The following is a 12,923-nucleotide window of genomic DNA, read 5'->3' as shown; positions in this document are numbered from 1 at the left end:
TCCATAAATTTAGAAAAACTAAATTCCCTAAAACAATCGACACACCAGTTCAATCGAAGCGGGGACTATCATGTGCAGATTGCTTATCAATATAAGTTCAAATATCATAGCACTGTTTTACTAATTCAGCGTAATAACGGCAATGTTGTTGTTGTTAAAGATTTCATTGATCAACAGGAATAAGCTCAATGGTGAATATACAGATTATTATTACTATTATTGTAATTATCATTATTATTATTAGACGGTAGATAGTGAGCAAATGGACAGTGGACTGATGGACTGTGGTTAACTTCGATAATTTGACTATTTTCAGAACCTTTGGCAGCTTAATAGTTTTAAAGCTAGGCTGTTATTCGTATTTCTTGTTACGACGATTCGTCATGTTGACTTACTTTTCAATTCAGCGTAATTTATTTTTCAACGAAACGACACATCGTTTGTAAAACGTCAGGCGCGGACGTAGAATATGTTTATTCATGATTAATCGTTACATTAATCTTATCCGTTTCGCTGAAGAGTATAGTAAAGAGCGACATAGTGCCAGGAACTTATGCGCCTCATTATTTGTATTCTTGATCTCTCCATCAGTATGCAGACAACGTGTGTCTGTCCTAACCCGGTCGGTGTGTTGCGCGCCATGTGTGCAGGTGACTGGCGAGAGGTTATTTTATGAAAAATAATACGGAACGTTCGCAGCCTTTGTCAGTAAGAGCTCGGGAGAATGGAGGTACAGAAGAAGTGAAGGCGAAGAAGGAAAGAAGAGGGAACGGGGAGAATAAGAAGATGGGAAATGAGATAAGATGAGGTGGAGAGACTGGATGCAGATAGCCACAGGAAGGAGAGAGGAGAGAGGGGGGACAAGAATGAGAACAACGATATTTAGAGGGAAATGATAGGATCCGGAATAGATGGAATTAAAAGTGTTTGAGGGAAGGGAGAGAGGAGGGAATACATGGACTTTGAAGCGCTGTGGGAAATGCTACGACATGGGAAGGGGGTAATTGGACAAAGAGGATAGAGGCGCTCAGTTTTTTTTCTCTGATGTGCTTGCAGACGAAATGTGGAGGCCTGAATATCGTTCGATCGCAGCTGTTGATGAACTTCGGAAACGTCAGCTTGTGACCTTCAGAGTAGATACTCGGCAAACCAAATGGATATTGGAAATTATGAGTTTATATATTTAAGATCTACCCTTTTACGCGTATAAGAGATCTCAAAAGATAGGTTTTTTTTTCATATTGAGTATTGCTTCCTGTAACCCTACGTACGTATATACATATGCCTGGTCCTGAGATTATTAAAACTATAAACCAGTCCCTATATGGACACATTTTCAATTCAATGATTTGAGAATCATTTCTACTAAATACATGTAATTCTATATGTACGTTGCGAATATTTTGTTAATTATTGAAATTTCTAAACGTGAATCCATTGGTTTAGACACGAACCGTGTTTTACTCCACCAAATCACTTAATTCGACAGACATTACCGCCTTTCCTGTAGCTGAAAAAAATCTAGCACTATGCCCGCTACCAACATTGAGATAGTTTCATACATTTTGTCAACGACTTCAGATCGATGGGAATCGAGTGAAATTTTCACAATATTCTTACAGTCGTGCCCAAATCGATTCGCGAAACGCTAATAATCAACAACCTGTTTGAAAATGAATTCATTTTTCATCAGATTTGCCTACAGCGAAATATCAACACATTTCCGGAAATGGATGCCGGTTCTGCAGTTGTGAGGCATACTCGACGACATCACAGAATCGAAATGAGCTCAGTTCAATTGAGTCGAGATGACTCTCAAATCTCAACGACATCGATAGATTTCACTTCAAGTTGAAATCAGTGCCTTTCGAATATTTTAACGCCGTTCCGATCCCTGCAGGTGCGTGGTAGGTTTGTAAGGGACACCAAATCAAAAATGAAAAACGAAATCTACTAATCCAATGAATAACAGGAGGGTCAATTTCTATCTTAAGATGAAAAATATCCAAACCGTAGCTCATATGCATCGATAGAACTGGGTACAAAATAAGTTTTAACTCGGAGATAAAATAACTAAAATCGTTCAAGTCGAATATCATTCGCAACTGTGGAACTTAATTTTGGCCTCTTCAAACGAATCGAACCGCGCATTATGACAAGGCTGTCGTCCGCAATTTTATCACCATCGCGTCACGTCACGGCGCCAGTGTGGGTGACGTAACAGCGGCCACGCCCCTTTTCAACGGTGACGCCGCCGGTGTACTGACAGGTGCGGGGGTTTGAAATTGATATAACAGAAGTAAGAAAAAGCTTTTTCATTTTTGTTCACATCTCGGTTGCGGGTTTGCAGACGGTAATTTTTCCGGGTGATCGATGGCAATAAGAACGTTGCGGGTGCGCTCGTGGCGTGTTGAGTCTACCGACCGGGTACCGCGCACAGGTCTGGTGGTAAGGGGCTGTACAAACTTGCCGGCCGATTCTCGTATCTTCAACGCACAAGATTTATTAACCAGTAAGCTTTATCTTCATTCTTTGGATTCCTAATGATTAAGTCGAATGATTAAGTAATTATTTGAAAATGAACTAATTTCAAGGATTTAACTCAAAACAACTGCGGATCCGTTCCCGCAGTCGTCGCAAGTATTTGACTTCAGTATTCGGAAAGTCGTCGATCTCAAAGTCTTTGACCCAGGTTTTTCTTTCCTTAGATTAACGAATCGTTTTTTATTTCTATATTCGTTTCTTTTACGAAAATGTTTTATCGCTGTTTCGATCCCTGCAGGTGTGGTAGGTCTGCAAGGGACACGAAATGAAAAAAAAAACGAACGAAATCTACCAATCAAATAGAAAACAATCAATCCCCAATTTAAGATAAAATATAACTAAGCATTAACCCATATGCACCTGGAACTGTTCAAATCACTAAGTCATTCAAATCGAATTTTATTCGCAACTGCGGAACTTAATTCTGGCCTCTTCAAATGAATCGAACTAAGATTAACGCATCGTTTTTTATTTCTACATTCGTTTCTTTTATTTTCTCCTAGGGAACGAAAGATCTCGCGATGAAAATCCTAACGATATCGACGGAACTTATTCTGATAGCAGGTCTCCCATCTCCTTTTAGTCTGAATTCATTTTAGAAAAAAACTTATGCTTGAAGAAGTAATTAACAAATTCTTGCCGACGAAAATTCCTCCAAACTACGATGACCGAAGTCGTGGAAAACGATTTCGTAAAGCCAAGTAGATTAATCAAAATTCGAAATTTGGTTGAGAATTAAAAATTCGAAATCTGAATTGAATTGTTTCTTGTAAGCAAAAATGTTTGCTTTTCATGCTGATGAAAATTAAAGATCCAACCCAAAAAAATCCAACCCAAGAAAGTCTTATAGACTGAATGGCCCATATAACATAGCAGACCAATATTTTTTCTTCGAAATTCCTTGGAAAAATCATCTTCGAATAGATTTCAATTAATTTCAATTGTAATTACGTGTTGGTTTTCCGGAAAAAGAAAAATCGTATCTGAAATTCGTGATTTTTCTGTTTTTTCTTCTTTATTATAAGTGGTTTCGGGTGTGATTCGTTTGCGCAGCGCCCGCATCCGTAATCCGGGCAACCGTTTTCCCGACTACAACTACTATATCACGCATCCGGATTACGATTACGCGGATTACGATTATCCCCACCAGGGTGGATATACTACGGATTATGGTGGCAATTTCGGCTCCCGGGTCACTCGGCCCGAAATAAACGGTTAGTTCGGAGCTAATGCTTTTAACTTTTCACGATATCCTTTTGGACCCTATCATATTATATTCCCTTTTATCCGCGAATGAATCAAACTATATCAGTTGTTTTGACGGGTCCCTTCGATAAAAACGTACCTATAAGTACGGCAGCGTATGAGAAGGGCACTTTTAACAATCGAGTTCAGATAAACACTAAAACGTGCCGGTAAATATTGGTAAATCTATTGATAAGAAAACATGTAGTCCTTAAGAATTCTACGACATATCTATGTCATGTGGTGGCATTTCAAAATACAAGGCGGTAGCCGCTATTTAGGATCAATGTGGTCACTTATTGGTGATGTAGGTAATAATCCCCCCCGGTACACCCTCGGTAAAACCCTACAAGGTAAAAATTCCCTGATAAAAATCCCCCGGTGAATATCCCCTACGTAAAAATACCCATTACCCCCTTGTTAAAATCCCACAAGGCAAGAATCCCCCTGGTAAAAATCCCCCTTGGTAAGAATCCTCCCGGTAAGTTCCCCCCCCCCCCCCCTATAAGAATCCGCCGAGTAATTCACAAATGTAATGGGTGAAACAAATAATGTTCACAACATTTTCTCAATTTGTTAAAAGCTGCTGAAACCCATGACGCGATTGATGTCAGTTGCCAACAGTATATTAACTGTAATCTATATTCATATGATGTGTTTCAGGTAATCGCAATCGAGCTCGGTTCCCCAGCAGTCATTACAAGCGTCGTCCGGGGACATCGTCTTCCGACGAAACCGGTAAAGTGATATATCTTTTGAGTCATTCCGATTGGAATAACTGTTCGCATTTAAGGCTTAAAATGATGCATTTTTTCTCCTTATCGGCCGGGTAATTTTGGAAACTGCAATGGAATTTGTAATCAGTTCATTTCTATTGCTGCCGGTTAGTCTGTTACGGTTAGTTTGATCATGGTTCTTAAAAGATTAACGTGCAGGGTAGATACGTAGGCCGGTTCAACTTTTAAACCTTAGCACAAATGAGAAAAAAAGGTATCAATTTTTCAGCTAACGGTCTTATATAATATTTTTCCATTCTAGAACCACACATTATCACGTACTTGTCCAATTTGAAACATGATTCGCGGTTTTCGTATCTTTCAGATCCGTGTAAACCGAATCCGTGCGCGAACCACGCGCCCTGCTATAGCCTGAACGGGCTAGCCTCCTGTCAACCGTGTCCGTTGGGCTTCATGGGCCTCACGTGCGCCGTCGGTAAGTCGAATCTAACTTTTTTAGACCATGGCCCGCACAGTTGCGCATAGTGACTTCCGACCAAAAGTGTACTCAAATCTCGGGATTATACTTATGTTGTTTGATTATAGCTATAGAACTTATATATTGTCTAAAGACTGGTCCTAAATCTAAGCAATGACTATGCAACTGGAGTTAAAGACATGGACCCGGTTATATAGACTGGTTATCAAAATTATCGCTAGGGGACACATCCTGGACCAGGTTTTATTTGCTGGACATCAAAGTTAACTAGGTATGGATAGTTAACCTAGACTGGGTGGTTTGATACAGTCTTTAAATGATTTTTCCCATGACAATGATCGCTTTGTGCTGCCAGCCTCGCCAATCCTAGTGGCCGTGCGATTCCATTGAGTAATTCGCTCAGCGGGTCTAAATTGCTTGTTGCTGTAATGATTCTGTGTAACGGGTATATGTGCTGTGTGCTGATCGGTCATTGCGCTAATGGACCCAGCGGGAAATAAGGCGGAGATTTGTATGTTTACGCGGCGACCATTTTGTCGTATGTACGCGTCGCCGCCGATTCAAATTACGCGTAGTATCGTGATAAGTTTATGGCCTTGAACTAGACGGCGTGACGAGCCTACAACACGGCGATGGACGTTACCTGGGTTACTTCGGTTTTCGTAGTTCGTCCACTTATAGTCGTCGGGACTAATAACCGGCCATCTTGGAACAATGACCGAACCACAGCGTGCCAAATCCCTTGGTCGAAATATCCGAATAATATTTCTCCACTAACTGTTGGTTTCACATTGTTCGCATTGGATACATCGCGAATCCGCACCGTAACGACAGGCAGATGATATATCCAAGCATAGGATATCGCCTTGCCCATCCTTCTAATCAATATTTCGTATTCAAAAGGGATTGGGGTTTAGGTCACTTTTGTCCATAGATATGTCTTCAATTACCCCTAAGAGGGTTCAACGCAACAACCATCGTAGCCGAATCTAATGCACCCTTGCCTTTGCATAACGATACACTTTTTCCGTATAGAAACATTGTTTTGGAGAGGCGGCGTCAGTCGACCTCGCCCCGAGCTGTTTCGCTCCTCGATCCTTCAGATGTTTCCGTCAAATCAATACCATCTTTGGCACTATCCCGAATTGGTTTGACTGCCTGTAAACCCGCCTCAATCGCCTCTGTCCCATTCCTACGACGATCTAAAATCGTCGATCGGTAACTTCTGTGTACGGTATTTTTTCAGATCAATGCGAGCCGAATATGTGTCAGAATGATGGCGAATGCTTTCCCAGTTATACCGGACCAGTCTGCACCTGTCCATCCGGATATAAGGGCACCGTTTGCGAATCTGGTAACGAATAAGTCTAGAAAATTAAGATCAAATTTCTCAACTAATTCATTAGTTGAACGTTGAGTAACCGAGTACAAATTATTTCTGGACACTGGAATATGATTTGGTAACACAAGTGAATTTGTTGATTGTAGCAACGAGTGCTTCTGAATCTGGTAAAACAGCTTTTGAACAAATTGACAATAAGTGATAGTAAATTGATTTAACACTAAAGTAATTGATTGATAATAATGATGATAATGATTTATTTCCACAATAAATTACAACATGCAATAAATATATACAAAAATATACAAGTATGGGACATAATGTGGAGGGAATTAGAACGGATGAGAATAATATTTTTGATGAAAAAATTTGTGGCTTAGTTTTTCATCGGTTCATTTCTCTTTCGCCCTTTTTGGATATTTCCATCACGAAACTTGTAACATGTTCTTTTTCTCTATATTGTAGATATAAACGAATGCGAGAATGAATTGAACAGATGCGTTCACGGTAACTGCGTTAACACGCCAGGTTCGTACACGTGCACCTGCAGTCCTGGCTGGAGCGGTATCTTCTGCCAAGAAGGTATGTACTGAGCTTCGGCCACGTTCCGCCTTCCTCGCGGGTACCCGAACCTGATGTACCATGATGAGACTCTCTACCACGTTCTTCACTATGTGGTGACATCTGGTAACGTCGCCGGACTTTTCCCTCGGTGGTTCGAACCTGGTAACATCACGGGGGTCCGCCACGCCCCCCCCCCCCTCCCTCGCAGGGGTTCGTACTTGATGGCAACGCGAGCTACCGCGTTCCTTCTTCGCAGGGTTTTACCAGTATATCTCGGCCAGACAAGATAATAGAGCCAGTCACTTATACGGATCTTACCTAGTGCGTATTGTTGATATTGTTCTAGGTTCTGAAACTACTTAACTTGTGACCGATTACAACAAAGGACTTTTAGATTAATGTCTCATTATATGTGGGTCAATTGGTTGACTGACCTAGTTATTCTATGTCAAATTTTTCTTTTTTACTTATAGAATTTCAATCGATTCGACTTGTATTGTCTTTTAATGTTTAAATGCAGGTACTTTGCAGATTTGCGCGGATAAATTCGGCCAGGTAGAAATCGCGTGCCCTGATGGTCAAACTGTCGATATCCTTGACTCGTACTACGGTAGAACCTCCTCGCAATATTGCCGCCAGTCGCCTTTTATCAGCATCGAATGTCTGGATAGATCACAAATTCCCGATATGCTCAATGCTCAGTGAGTATCTGGTGATATGATACTAAATACTTATTCATTGTCTCTGCTTGAATTAACTAGAAATTAGAATAGATTTATATATACGTCCACCATAGCCAAGACACATGGATCCAGTTCCACAGCCACAGTACTGAGTCAAATATCTCGCTGGAGTTAAAAACATTGATAATTAACTGATTTCAACTCATGAGTTAACTCTTACTCACATCTGTGGAACTGGGGCCTCTCAAACCCCAATCTAATGAATGGTCTATGCAGAAGTCTCTACTAGCGTCGCATTTCTCTTAGAAAAGTTAAAATGTGAATGATTTGCGAGCGATATATGAATTGGGTGATGCCGTAATCTCCGCTCGGGTCGGTTTTTTTCGAACCACAGATTGAGAAATCTATGTGACTTGAGAGCGATACATTTGAATCGGATGGTACAGGCGATTCTGATATTAGATTATGAATTAACCAACTAAGTTCGAATATTTTTCATTCTAGACGTTGTAATCGTATTATCGAATGGTAATAGGGATTCGGGGGGTTTTGGTTCATAATTTGTAATCGCTGTCTTATTTCAATTTCCGTATATAGGTGTAAAGGCAAGAACAGTTGTACTCCGAATTTCGTCGGGCTTTCAGACCCGTGTCCGGGAACTTCGAAGTACGTCGAAGTGAAATATAAATGCAATTCTTAGGAAAGATTGAAAGGTGTTTGTGATCGAAACGTGAAACTGATTGCTTAATAAAGAAACAAAAATTATATGACTCTCGTAAATAAAACTGGTTTTTTCGTTTAATTCTTTGTTCGCTTATTTTCTTTTCAATATTCAGTTCGGTATTGCTTCTTCTTGGCAAGAAGTATATAAATCTTAACCCCAAGTTAGTTCCAATGTGGTCTTAGATTTTAAGACCGGTCTTAAATACTAGATCGGCCATAAAACCAAGATGGTCGACCGGTCTTGAGGTCATAACTGCAACATGACTACGTAATGCTCCAGATGCTGGTTCTATATAACTGTTTAAACATCCCCCAAGTGTTTTGACGTAAGCTTAACGTAAGCTAAAGTAAAACTGGGCTTTAAACTATCATCGGGTATATGACCAACAATCTCAATAAGATATCAATAGCACTATAGCTGATAACCCACTACCTGGTTTTGGGTTTTTGAACTCGACCGGTTTCCAAGTGCGTAATATGCTGTGATTATATTGTTTGATAACCTAATATGATTGTAAATATAGTACGCTTTGCCAACTGGGCTTCATTTTGAAAAAGAATGTAAAAGGTACGCTATGCCTCTAGATCCATGCGACTCTGTACAAGTGAAAGATGAGGTGCATATAGTACCCGGCCAACGCAAGGGGGTGCAAGCTGTTCGTAAAGAACTGGTGGCCCAAGGAGTTGGCGTATTGCTGGTTTTGTACGCCAGCGTATGCGTGACGTTGCTTCTCGTCTGGCAAGAGGCAGGTGACGACGAATCTACCCGACGAGGCTCTGGGAGCCAGTCGGCCGCGCGGACGCAGAGCCGAGGATTGAGCGGCTCCCCGCCCGGCGGCGGCGGTGGGTTGTGCCTTCCGTGCGATTTCGCTGCTGGCGACTCGAATAATCGAAGTCGGCGAACATACGCCGGGTCGAAGGGCGAAGGCGATGGCAAATGCTGCCCGGGTACCGCCGATAATGTCTACAGATTGATCGAAAATGTAAGTGCCCATTTTCTTCTGAGACTCTTGCAGATAATCTAAGAAAAACCTTTCAAGGTAGCAAACCCGCTTAAAGATAGTATGCCATAGAAATAGACGACAATCTCGAAACAAATAAATCACTTATATATTATACGTGTTCTTATCGTTTAAACCTGTTTGAAGACTGTACCCCGTGTCGTTACAAAAATAATCTTTCTCGGTATATATTTTGAATACTCTTATAGTTCGTTCCGCAATCGAAAAAACCGAAAAGAGAATATACCAATAGCAACAAAGCTTTTACGACGGATTTGTGTGCAGAACTGCGCTATTTACATTCGTACTGAAAAGCAACTTGCATTCTAAGCCCGGGAAATAGATTTTTCAATTCAGTTTTCGGCCAAGAGAAAAATGATCTTATTTCATTTCGTAGCGGAGAAAAAAAATCAAACGATAGATCCACAAGATGTGCTGTAGCGTGCACCTAAACGGCTTTTCGTGCCTCGTTGGCCGGGGTGCCATAACATGAAACTCTTTTCACGTGCCAAAATCGACCTTTAGGGACAATCCGATCAGCGTTCCCTTTTTATTTCGGCTTCTTAGTGTCCTCATTTGGCGTATCAGGAATGGAGTACCGGCAACGCTACTGTGGCAAGCGAAATTCCACTATCCTCCGCCAGGTGTCGCTGGTGTTAATACGACGTCAACGCCGGATTTCTTCTCAAACTCGATTAAAATCGAGCAATAATTTCTAAAATTCTAAGCATGATGTATGAAAATCGCGCCACATATGAACTCTTAAGACTAATCAAAGTTTATATCGATGCTTGAGTTTCCTAATTTTTGGATTTTTGGCAAAGTATGCAAATTTTTTATGCAATGTTCGGCAAGGAGAATGAACTAATTTTGATCGAGTTCTTCCGACATTTCCGAATGAGCCACCGTAATAACGATTAATGTCTTTATGTCTAAAGATGAACATGTGGACATGAATTCTTGCTTCTTCAGATTTTGGAACAACGACTGAATCGAAAACTTGGAGAAGGTAGGCTATGCCTATAAGAAAGTCATTCCGTTGCGAAGTTGCGAGTGACCTTTGCAGGGGTAGATCTAGGAGGGGGAGCCGAAAAATCCGAGACGTGCGTATGTAGGGGGTTTGTGCCCACAAGAAAATGTTTTCAAATTTTGTTTAAAATAGATCACCCTCCGAGCATCGGGAGTGAGTCTAGAACAAAATAACCGACAATAGTTTGCCACTGTATCTGTAACTGTTTCTTAAGCCAGGTTGTAAAAATGATATCTCGGCAGAAATAGGGGGCGGGCCGTTTAGCCCCCGGGATCCGCCCCTGCTTCGTGTCTCAGTCAAATTTCGAAGGTAAAGAGCTGTCGAGGTTAACTCACATAATGGAACCAGAACCAAGAATCGTAGATCCATTTCGACAATTGTCGCTAGAGTTTATATCTAACCCGATAAATGTGAAAGCGGGTCCTCGTTTAAATGCTCGCAAATGATGTAGAGTTAGTCTTTGGTTTCGTTCGCCTTTTCAGAGCCGAACTGCCGCCAGACGGGCACGATTCCACCGGTACATACCACCGTTAAACCTCTCCGAAACTGCACGACTCCTAGTGCTATCCGTTTAGAAAAGGCCAGCACCGGCACAGGTATTTTATTTTCTATACTTCCCCCTCGTGGTGTGTACGTGGTGTACATCTCTATGTTACGTTTTCTGAAATATAGGTGGCGGTGCGGTGAGATGGGCGCCAGACGATCTTCGCAGCAAATCGAAACGAAGCGACGACAAAAGTCTGAAAAGATTCTCCGACGCCAAAGTCGAGGCCGGTACATCCGGGGTATTCTACGCGTACGCGCAGGCGTCGTTCGCAGCAAGAACGCCGTCAGGTGGCGCGCACAACTGCCTGGCGATACTGAGCATCAGAAAGTACGGTTCGGACACGTTAGCCGAAGAGGTGATGGCAGAGAGCTTCCAGACAGTGACCGGCAAGCAGGAGCGCTTGATAAACGTAGCAGCGCAGATCGAGATGAAAGCTCGAGACCTGCTTTATGTCTACGTGGCGTCGTGGTCAAGCGGAAAATGCGTGATGGTCAATAATTCGGCATGGAACCAGTTTAACGTGTTCAAGGTCACGGGTCTGGATGGACAGTGACAAACCCTGCGCTTCAGCGAGGGAAAAGTTGAGAAAAAAGGTATAGACGAACTTTCGAAATTTTAAAACCACAACACACATTCACAATTACACATCCGATCGTTCAAATCGTTACTTGGAAATGAACTAATTTTGATCGATTTTGATCGTCCGATATCTCAGTGGCGCCATCTTAGTGAAGTGACTTCCATCTCTCCAAGGATAAAAGCTTAATTTGGAATTTATGTTTATCATGTAACCAGGTGGCTCTATTTTCGCATTCGAAGTTCATGGGCCATGTTTCATTGCGAAGTCAGCTGTACATTTCAGACCTAGACAAGACCGGTCTCAACTCATTTCGTTTCTATAACCGTTTTTAAAACTTAAACCCGGTCTAAGCTCCTTTTGTTTACGTATCTATTAATTTTAGACTTGTCTATGATTTTAAGTTTTATCTGGCCTGGCTGTGCAACTGGGCCCAGGGACTACGTGTCTATTTTGAAGGATCGTGAATTTTACAAGTTTTCTTCGAGCTTTTTCGTGTTGAGAATTGATAATTCCTTTTTCGCCTTTTAATCATAGAGTATCGCATTTGCTTTTCCTTGCTCTTATCTTTAATAGCTATTTTTGAGATTTCTATATTCATTACCGTTAAATGCATTGTGACAAATCTGCTAAAATCGTTGTAAAATACTTACATATTTAGAATGAAATATATAATTTTGTTAAATCAATTTCCACGAGAATTTCGATTCGTTGAAATCAAGATCTTCGTCACTCGCTGAGGAGGTATATGGTGCTAGCCAGAGGTCCTCCCAGTGGATGTTGTTGTCTGCATTCAACTGGTCATCGTTTGCGCCATCCGACCTCTCATCGAGCACCCCCTGTAGATGATACACGACGTATCGGCCCCACTCCGCGCGGTTGCGCCACCGCGCGGGATTTACGCGAAGCAGCAGAACACAAACATGGCCACTCTCTCAATTTTCAATGATAGAAATCGTGTGTGCATATCAATTATTTCGGCTGTTAGGGTTTTAAGGCACAATATAAGTTGATGATGCGATATGGCGATGGTTATTAATGATAATTCCGCAGTGAAGCTAGTCACGAACGGTGCCGATTGAGTGTACAGCTGCCAAAAACACTGAAATGTGCGTAGTTGCGTAACTATTTGCAGTGAATTGCAGACGAAACATGAAGCCTTAACGGCCGTTTAAAAAAAATTATACCAATCGCAATTGTAAAATAAAAATGAGATAGAACCTAAGTTAAAATTCTGGCCATTTCTAAAATGTTATTACTAATTTTTAGTCAGTACGGAACGTTTAGTTTTCCAACAATAATTCAAGTCATCATTTATTACACGTTTCTTCCGTGTTGTTGAAAATCTCGTCCTGGACCAAACCCCAATGAACAATGTGATCTGTGTACTGGCCACAAATGCACACAGATCACACTACACTACCCATTACACACTCCAGTACCCACAGCTTT

General features: G+C 41.4%; 2 protein-coding genes across 2 annotated transcripts; both read left to right on the top strand.

Annotated features, from left to right (window-relative positions):
• Positions 1 to 3,208: 3,208 nt before the first annotated feature.
• On the top strand, positions 3,209 to 8,395 carry LOC141910333 (uncharacterized). The gene is made up of 8 exons (XM_074801067.1): positions 3,209 to 3,245; positions 3,570 to 3,758; positions 4,453 to 4,527; positions 4,891 to 5,001; positions 6,251 to 6,358; positions 6,812 to 6,928; positions 7,431 to 7,611; positions 8,191 to 8,395. Exons 1-8 carry the CDS (start codon positions 3,209 to 3,211, stop codon positions 8,291 to 8,293), a joined length of 921 nt encoding a protein of 306 aa, XP_074657168.1. The 3' UTR covers positions 8,294 to 8,395.
• Positions 8,396 to 8,856: 461 nt separating this feature from the next.
• Positions 8,857 to 12,138, top strand: LOC141910071 (uncharacterized). Its single transcript, XM_074800785.1, has 4 exons — positions 8,857 to 9,299; positions 10,290 to 10,326; positions 10,830 to 10,943; positions 11,020 to 12,138. The coding sequence occupies exons 1-4, from the start codon at positions 8,892 to 8,894 to the stop codon at positions 11,445 to 11,447; spliced, it is 987 nt and encodes a 328-aa protein (XP_074656886.1). The 5' UTR covers positions 8,857 to 8,891; the 3' UTR covers positions 11,448 to 12,138.
• Positions 12,139 to 12,923: the final 785 nt, after the last annotated feature.

Source organism: Tubulanus polymorphus, chromosome 8 (assembly GCF_964204645.1).
Source record: "Tubulanus polymorphus chromosome 8, tnTubPoly1.2, whole genome shotgun sequence".
NCBI classification, from domain to species: Eukaryota; Metazoa; Nemertea; class Palaeonemertea; order Tubulaniformes; family Tubulanidae; genus Tubulanus; species Tubulanus polymorphus.
This window is presented reverse-complemented; position numbering and strand designations above follow the sequence as displayed.

Bases quoted from the DNA above. Each gene is read 5' to 3' on its own strand.
- LOC141910071 (XM_074800785.1), top strand. From the start codon at position 8,892: ATGCCTCTAGATCCATGCGACTCTGTACAAGTGAAAGATGAGGTGCAT. The intron at 10,327-10,829 runs GTAGGCTATGCC...TCGCCTTTTCAG, and splicing joins GAATCGAAAACTTGGAGAAG to AGCCGAACTGCCGCCAGACG. The intron at 10,944-11,019 runs GTATTTTATTTT...TCTGAAATATAG, and splicing joins AAAGGCCAGCACCGGCACAG to GTGGCGGTGCGGTGAGATGG.
- LOC141910333 (XM_074801067.1), top strand. From the start codon at position 3,209: ATGACCGAAGTCGTGGAAAACGATTTCGTAAAGCCAA. The intron at 3,759-4,452 runs GTTAGTTCGGAG...GATGTGTTTCAG, and splicing joins CACTCGGCCCGAAATAAACG to GTAATCGCAATCGAGCTCGG. The intron at 4,528-4,890 runs GTAAAGTGATAT...CGTATCTTTCAG, and splicing joins ATCGTCTTCCGACGAAACCG to ATCCGTGTAAACCGAATCCG.